Source organism: Psammomys obesus, unplaced genomic scaffold (genome assembly GCF_907164565.1).
Source record: "Psammomys obesus unplaced genomic scaffold, mPsaObe1.curated_primary_1811, whole genome shotgun sequence".
Taxonomy (NCBI): Eukaryota; Metazoa; Chordata; class Mammalia; order Rodentia; family Muridae; genus Psammomys; species Psammomys obesus.
Genome location: NW_026596155.1, coordinates 450,766 through 459,733, shown reverse-complemented (window position 1 = coordinate 459,733; position 8,968 = coordinate 450,766). Strand labels below are relative to the sequence as shown.

The 8,968-nt window shown below is 46.6% G+C and overlaps 1 protein-coding gene across 1 annotated transcript; it reads left to right on the top strand.

Moving 5' to 3' along the window:
• The first annotated feature begins 2,687 nt into the window (after positions 1–2,687).
• On the top strand, positions 2,688–8,098 carry Dmp1 (dentin matrix acidic phosphoprotein 1). The gene is made up of 7 exons (XM_055594612.1): positions 2,688–2,741; positions 3,212–3,259; positions 5,291–5,323; positions 5,491–5,535; positions 6,743–7,470; positions 7,518–7,551; positions 7,643–8,098. The coding sequence occupies exons 1-7, from the start codon at positions 2,688–2,690 to the stop codon at positions 8,096–8,098; spliced, it is 1,398 nt and encodes a 465-aa protein (XP_055450587.1).
• The last annotated feature ends 870 nt before the right edge of the window (positions 8,099–8,968 follow it).

The window sequence follows — 8,968 nt, the reverse complement described above, 5'->3', positions numbered from 1 at the left end:
GTGACGCAGCTCAGGGTGCCTCTGATGTTTAGGGGTGTTTATAACCTGTATTTGGGGCACTTTGTGGTTATCCTACTGTGGATGAAGGTGTATAATATCAGGTTGATAGCAATTGTCCCAGAGACAAGCACAGTTACTGCAAAGATCGGAAGTTTTTATTTGTTCATTTAGTTCCTTGAATTCTAATAGAGTTTAGAATTCCACTCTATTTTCAAAGAGGAATGATGGAGAAATTAAGGTGGTGCTGATTAGTTGCTTGTATTAATAGCACTTAATGACACCTATGGCTTTTCTAGTACAAGTATTATATCTCAGCACCTAGAATGGTGCCTGGCATATGGGCTGTTCTCAACAAGTGTTTATTAATGACAAATAAATAAATAAATAAACAAATCAATAAATAGTTCATTAGTATTATCAAGGTTAACAATAAGAAGCAAATAAAGCTGTTGTTTCCCAAGGGTTTAAAAAATATCCTGTAGACTTTTCATTCTGTGAGTTCCTTCCTTTGGACCATTTCTAAAAACAAGTTACTTTACTTAACATAGAGCTTTGAACACACATGGAAACACAGTCCCTTTCCAGAGCCTGACTCGATCTTTTCAACTCCAGGCTAACAATTCAGAACTGCTGAGTCTCTAGGACAGTGGCTTTCGAACAGATGCAGTTTAAGTCATGGTTGCTGAGTTCCATCCCTTGGCTGCCCTTACACCCATGTAACGAGTGCCTGTAGCCAGCCACTGAAGGAGAGCTATGGCCCTGGACTCATGCTCTGCAGGCCTGCGGCTACCTTGTTAACCTTGTAATCTGGATCCTGAGCTCACATCTGCTTACATGTTTTCTTAGAAAGTAGCTAAGAAGTTGACAAAAGTCTGGCATTTTCACTTGGAAATATACCTCACAAAAACACCAACGGCACAACAAAAATACCAATTGAAAACCCAATATAGGATTTGACCTTCTGCAATGGAACTATGGTCTCTGGGAGCCAACCTCAGCTCTCTTGTGACACTGGGTTATCTTGTTTTGGTCCCCAGTCTTCTATTTGGGAAATTACTGTTTTAGGTCGGGATGTGAATGGTGCTACCAGAAGCCTGAGCAAGTTAGGGAGTCTTCCTCAGGCTGCAGGCCATTCCACTCCTGAGGGGCGTGAACCATACCACACCCTTCCTGGCGGAAAACCTACAGCCTTACTTGGTTTAGAGTAACTGCACATTGCATCTTCCCATTTGTCAGTTATTAGATAAGAGAGAAATTAAATGCAAGAAAACTCAGTAGTCACTGGTATTTTCTGGGATATTTCAGTTATGAAGTTATAAGTCTATTCAAATTGTAAAATCAGGAAATTGTGAAATGCAGGAAATTTGCATAACTCCCCTTTTGCCTCTGCAACCAAAGCTGTTGACACGTGGCTATTTTGGGAAAATTGCATTTGGGAAGTTGGTTTACTTTATAAAAAGAATGAATCTAAGAACTTAAAAATGTATTGGTTATAAGAAGCAACATCTCTTGGATTAGACTTATTTTAGGTACAGATGAACATTTTATTATATGTTCTTTTCAGTTGATATTAGGTAAAGAATGTAAATAAATTTATATAATATGAAAACTATGCAGTATGTTAAATTACAGTGAAGAACTTTTTTTTTTTTTAATTTCCCAGGTGATACCAATAGATGGCAAGGGTTATAAATCTACGGCTTTAATGTCTTTTCACTATATAGCATGCATTCATATGTAAAGAAAGAAACTAATGAACACGTGGCTTGAAATGAACTTGCAGAATTTTTTAAAACACGTGCACGTCAATCAAGTACGTCTGTCAGGGCAGCTGTGAGGGCTCAGCACGGCAGGAAAACTGTTTCCCTTCAGACTGTTTTGATAACGATTTACATCACCATTGAGTAGGCCTATGGTGACATAAAGAACAAATTATTCTTGAAGCCACTGGATCACAAAGTTTGTGATTTGGCCTGTTTCTCTTGGTGTGAGTCACAAGTGTACCCCAAACCGCTAGTCATCTGGGGGGTCCCTCGGTGCTGTGAAAGGCACCTGGGTGAACTCAGCATCAGCAGGCCTTCAGAGCTTCCTGAGGCCGCAATGCAAAGTGTGCCACAGTGCGAGGCTCGAAGGCCAAGACAGCATGAGAACAGGTTATTTCTGTCTGACTTTATTACCTAATTATGAAGATGACTGAAGACACGTGCACACGCTCACTACACAAGTGTGAACGGCATTTGCCATAATCTCTTGAAGGATATTTTCACCAACTACAAAAGCTCTCCCACCATCCCTTCCCATGACCCCGTCTTTCCAAGCCCCGAAAACTACAGACCTGCTTTCTGTGTCTAAAGATGTGCACCTTCTAGACAATTTCCATACATGGAACCATACAGCTGTGCTCTTTTAGACCTGGTGTCTTTTCAGCCTGCATAAGGCTGCCAAGGCACCTCTGCACATATCAGTGCTTTGTTCCATTTTATGGCCAAGCGCTATTCTCTCATGCAGATGCAGTACATATTCTTCATTCATTCATTCATTCATTCATTCATTCATTCATTCATTCATTCATCAATGAACATATTTATGATTTTTTTTTATAAAAATGTGAAAATGAAGCATCCTGTTTTCCATATTGAGTGAGACATCTATGATTTTCATTACAGGTGGAGGAATCACAGCCAAATATGAAGGCGGTTATCCTAGTCATGTTCCTTTGGGGGCTATCCTGTGCTCTCCCAGTAAGTACACCTCTTACACCCCTAAAACAGCATCGTTTTCAATGACTACCATCCAGCTGCCCCATAGTGTGAGGAATGACTGTGGTAGTCTTTTGTGTATTATAGTAGTCTTTTGTATTGGAAGCTTTTTTTTTTTTAATACACCAGCCAAGTCATTTCTTAGTCCACTCTTTTCCGTTCATACAGCTATGACTGAAATCTTTTTCCTCATAGCAATGAGGAACTCATCCCTGAGTTGCAGATGCAGCATTAATTAGGACTTTATTAGAAATCTGCATTCTTGACTCCTGCCTCAGATCTACTACCCAGGTTTGTAGGAATGGACCCAGACAGCTGGGTTTTGGCAAGGCTACCAGGTGATTCTAAGCTAGGCTAAAAGGCAGCTGTTTCTGCACCCAGTGTGGGAAGTGTTGATAAATGCTGCCTTGAGACTTTCCCTGTGGTCTGATGGAGTATATTTTGCTTTCTAGGTCACCAGATATCAAAACACTGAATCCGAAAGCTCCGAAGAGTGGATGGTGGGTAGAAATAAGACATCCTGAAATATTTTAATTTTAATATGTGATTTGTATGATCCAATGACTCCGCGGTGAATGTGACCGGGGTCTAGACACCTAAGCTTTAGGTAGGAAGAACTATGGTGTTTTAGTTGATGAGATAAGCCAATGCATCAGTTCCCACATAGCATAGTGTGGTGAGGAGACTCCTGGCTTTCTTCTTGTAATGATGGGCGCAGGGAGGTGTCTTACAGTGACCCAGCAGTTCTTGAGTGATTGGAACTTGAAGTCTGTGTAGACAAGAGCAGGCTACAAGACAAGGCACAGGGTACCAAGTGGCGAGGAAAGAAGGATGAAGAGATACTAGCCTCCTTGTCATGACGGTGATGTTTGCTGGATGCTGACTCTCAGTCACTCTCTACCAGCTGCCAGGCAGAGGCTCAAGTATTGTGTATGTGTCCTATTTCCCAGCTTCCTACCAATGCAATGGGCGGGGCAGATTTTATTCCCACTAATCAACAGAAATGGAAGCACGGAGATTAATGTAGCCTGTCCAGGTTTTATAATTAATAACTTTTAGAGGCTGACTTTAAACGAGGGTGGCCGAAGGGTCTGCATTTTTACTCAGTATGACCCCTCCCAGAAGGGAGCCAGGGCCAAGAGGCCTGCAGTTCTCAAGACTGGTACCAGAGGTCAAGGCTAAGGAAGCGCTAAGCCTGAGCACCAGAGTCAAGGCTAAGTAAGTGCTAAGTGTGAGCACTTTGTTCACTGGTGGCTTTTTCATATGACACAGAGTGGGCCCAGTGCCCTTGGAACTTACCAAACTAAGTCAGAAGCCTGGAGTTGGGTCCAGCCCCTGCCCCAGGTGAGAATCGGCAGTGCAGGGTAAATTATGAACTCTTGTCTTTTGGCTGGCTAATTTAAGCGCATCCACTGCAGATTTTCTCTCTCATTTAAATAGAGGCTTAGAGACACACCCTGCTCTCAAGTCAAATATCAAGTCATACAAAAAACACCAATGTTTTCTCCCCTCTGGCTGTTAATCCCAAGGACAGCAGACTGGAGTAGTTTGTCGTTGCGCTTGCTTGCTGGGTCTTGGAGCAGAGACAAACAGTTGCAGCTTTTTTCTCCGAGTTACTCCAGAGAAGCACCTTGAGAGGGTGATGGAGTACATGCCAGCACAGCTCTGTCCTCTTCTATTTAGTGCCCTGGGCACATCTCATAGGACTCTTCCTTCCGTGTTTAAGGTGAAGGAGAAGAGCAGAGCTGGTGGAGAAGGGGGATGGGGCAGCCTTTGCTCAGCGATTATGAGCCAATGCTCACAGCTTTGCAGATGATGAGACTCCGGAAGGTGAAAGAAGTCACAGCTGTGACTGTCGCAGTTCTATTTAACATTCGCCTTTGATGTCGGCTCCTCTGCTGACTCCACCAGAAGTTTCATTCCTTTCTCGATTCGGTCTTGTCGATTCTTGAATTTTGTGAGGTGGAAACACTCAACATGGATTATTTCTTTAATTTATATCACACTGAACAGTACCAAAGAGGTTCCCATGCCATTGGCTGAATCCATTCTCACAGCAGTGCCTGGTGATTTTCTTAATGTATGAATAAGTGAGTTGGCCACCCTTCCATTGATCAGCCATTCCAGACTGCTGAGCCTTAAGCATTTCCTGGGCATATGGCTGTCCATGCTAACACAAGACGGATGTTTTAAAGGAAAACCCAAAGCAGTGGGTTAACTGATACTTGGCTCCAGATTCTGAGTCCCAGTGTTGTCCGGCATCACATCTTCCTTTGGTTGTAGGAGCCGCCAACTTTAGAGCAGACATGTTAAATTCAGGCAAAGTGTAAGAAATATAGTAATCTTTTATGTCTACTTCAGCACATTTCAGGTTATCACTTACTTCACCTTAGATTTTAGACATTTTATCATGATATCGGATTATGATACTTACCCCTCGCATTTAAAAATCACCTGAAATTATTCTACGTTTTTTTCAGCAACATAGCCTAACTTTGAAGAAATAACTCACTTTTCTTCCTTCTACACAGGGCAATTTGGCTCAGTCACCACCACCCCCCACGGTAACCATTTCATTTGTTTTCATCTTGAATGTCTCATGAAGTGACTTTGCTGTTCTCCTTTCCCCATTCTGAAAGTACTGAATATAAATGTCGAGCAAGTGATATCTATCATATTTTTCTTTGGGATTTACAAAAAGGAAAATAAACATTTTTCTTTTCCCTTTCAGAACAGTGAGTCATCAGAAGAAAGTAAAGTTAGCTCAGAGGAACAGGTAATTAAACACACTTCCTCAGCTTCTCTGGCTGCTTAGGAATTGAAGGGAAATGATGGGAGATTAAATTACCTGGCTACAGTTCTAAATATAATATTTTCTAACCATTGGTTATGCAGGATAAACAGTCCCATAAAATAAAAAGGGAAAAATGAGACAAGAAAATTCAAATGTGGACATGCTGTTCATTCCATTTTTATCATCTGAGACATTGTGTCCCCAAGTGTTCCTCCTACTTAAAAAAAAAAAAGACAAACAAGAAGAGAAAAACGATTAACACACACACACACTGACCATGTTGGTTAAGTAGTGAAACTAGCTAAAACCAGCTGCATAGGGGTGTCTGTTCCTTTAAGGCAGTCCTGGGGGTAAGAAAGACAGAAAGCTAATATCTTCAATTTAGAAGTATCTTTGTGTGTGTGTGTGTGTGTGTGTGTGTGTGTGTGTGTATTGTGTTGTGTATTGGGGATCAAAGCCAGAGTCTCACACTTGCTCCACAGAGTGACCTCCCTAGCTCTGTGCAACCATAATGACCTAACAGTCCTGTGGGGATCCCAGCAAATGCAGGAATGGGTCCTTTCTGAAGTGCGGAGCCACGTTGTGCCTATCAGGGCCACACGGGGGAGCTGAGTCATTAGCCTTTTTGCTCCGGTTTACTAAATAGTCACCATATTAGAGAGTATTAGAGAAGTGTAAAATCATAGCATGTGGGAAAACGAGTCTTTAGGGGAGGATTTGTGATTTACTGACTCAGTGTCCAGTTTCCCACGGGAAGGCAGCAAGTGCTGCTTGAGATGGATTTGATGGACGCTTAACAAGGCAGGGTAGGGTCTCAGCATCGGGAAATATGCCATATAAAACAGCAAGCAGCTAGGAATGATGGCTCATGCCTGTCATTCAGCACTCAAGCGGCAGAGGCAAGAGGATCTCACTGTAAGTTCAAGCCCAGCCTGGGCTATGTAGTGAGTTCAAGGTCGGCACAGGCTACAGGATAAAAACACTGTCTCAAATAAATGAATGAATGGATGAATGGATGAATCGAACGGAAGAAAGATTACGTTTCAGTTTAGTCTGCGTGTCCTTCTCATTGAAGTTCTGAGAGATGCAGGGACATGGGGAGGAAAAGCAGAAAGAGCTGGTACTGTCTCTAGATAGCTCCCTCCTCATCCTCCCCGACGCTGACCCTCGCTGTTTCCTTTGACTTCAGGCCAATGATGAGCAGCACTCCGACAGCTCCGAGTCAGCGGACCTGGGCCCCGACGGAGGCCAGTACAGAGCGGCCGGTGGTTCCTCCCTGGGCGCGGGGACGGACGCTGACAAGGAGGACGACGAAGACGACAGCGGCGACGACACCTTTGGTGACGGGGAAGACGGCCCGGGTCCTGAAGGAGGAGCGAGGGGAGGGCCCTCGGGACTGGATGGTGATGATGAGGAGTCTGCCGACAGCACGCAGTCCGGTGGAGACGGCATCTCTCCAGATTCGCGCAGCAGTGACAGCAGCGAGCAGGGCGCCGCGGAGGAAGGGGACAGCGGGAGCGAGGAACGGCGGGTCGGAGGGGGCAGCGAGGGGGACAGCAGCCACGGGGACGGCTCGGAGTTTGACGACGAGGGGATGCTGAGCGACGATCCCGAAGTCTTCGCGAGCGAGCGGGGCCGCCCCAGAATGAGCAGCGCAGGGCTCAGGTCGGGAGCATCTCCGGGGGACGGCGGGCCCGCGAGCACCCTGGGCTCTGAGGACAGCCAGTCTGTGGAATTCCCGAGCAGGGAGTCCTTCCGAAGGTCCGGGGTCTCCGAGGAGGACCACGGGGGTGAGCTCGCGGCCAGCGACAGCACGGAGACCCAGAGTGACTCCGCAGAGGACCAGAAGGAGAGCAGGAGTCAGTCCCAGGAGGACACAGCAGAGACTCAGTCCCAGGAGGACACAGAAGAGACCCAGTCCCAGGAGGACACAGCAGAGACCCAGTCCCAGGAGGACACAGCAGAGACCCAGTCCCAGGAGGACACAGCGGAGAGCCAGTCCCAGGAGGACACAGCAGAGACCCAGTCCCAGGAGGACACAGCGGAGAGCCAGTCCCAGGAGGATGAGGGACAAGGCCCCAGCAGCGAGTCCCAGGAGAGCAGCAGCGAGTCTCAGGAAGGGGCAGCAGGAGAGTCCCGGGGGGACAATCCGGACAACACGAGCCAGGCAGGAGGGGACAGCTCGTCCAGCGAGGAGGAGGACGGCCCGGACACACTGTCCAGCTCGGAGAGCCAGTCCACCGAGGAGGAGCAGGCGGACAGCGAGTCCAGCGAGAGCCTGGGCCTGTCAGAGGAGAGCCTCCAGTCCCAGAGCCAGGAGAGCCAGTCGGAGCAGGACAGCAGCTCCGAGGAGCAGGGCGACAGTGACAGCCAGGACAGCAGCCCGTCCAGGGAGGAGAGCAGCTCTGCGGAGAGCACCTCCAGCAGCGAGGAGGACGGCGGTCCCAAGAACATGGACACCGACACCAGGAAACTGACAGTTGACGCTTACCACAACAAGCCCGTGGGGGACCAGGACGACAACGATTGCCAAGATGGCTACTAGCGCTGGGGTGTCTAAGGACGGCTCTCACGGGGGGGGGGGGGCCTCAGGGGCAGGGGGTTCACCACAACTGTAATTTATTGATGCTTTGGCCAGAAGTAAAACCCGGGCCTTTTCTTTCTGTGAGGGGCTGCTGGGCAGGACACTGTTTTTGAGGGTTTCCCCACTCCCTGGACGGTTTAAGTCTGTGGAATGGTGTCAGGGCACACGCAGTGAGGGGGACGGGGGAATCGTGCACAGCAGCTTCACACATGAAATAGGCCCCTGCTCACTAACTCAGCAGCTCCGAGGTTCTGTTAAGGAGGAGGCACAGCTGGCCTGGGGGCACCTTAGGCTGAGCTTGCTCCCTTGGAGCTTGAGACTTGCAAATCTAAACCGGGGGGGGGGGGGGGATTCAAATGATGGGAGCCCGGGTGACAACTAGGGTGTGGACAGATGTAGGGGAGCAAGGCAGGGAGCTACCAACTTGGCTCTGGAGAATTAGAGGTTCGGGTAGCAAAGCCTGGAGTTGGAGGGTTGAAGACAATGTAATTCTACCTATTCTTGAGATAAACAGTATTCACTCTTACACAGTCAAATATTTACTGTGTAAAAAGCATTCTCAAACTATGGCACAATCCAAGATAAATGGCGTTTCCAATTAATTTACCCATTTCGTGCTTTTGTTAATACGGCCTCACTGACTCTCTGACGCTGACGTGGATAATTTGGTTGGGAGGGGAGAATAAATAATTTTAAAACAGTGATGTATAGCTTTATTTTTTCCAGATTATCTGTCTTCAGGGCAAAAACCATTCCCTGAGTCCTTTACATGTTTTGCACATAGCAAAATTCTGTAAATGGGACTGTTTATTTTTTGTTGTTGTTGTTATT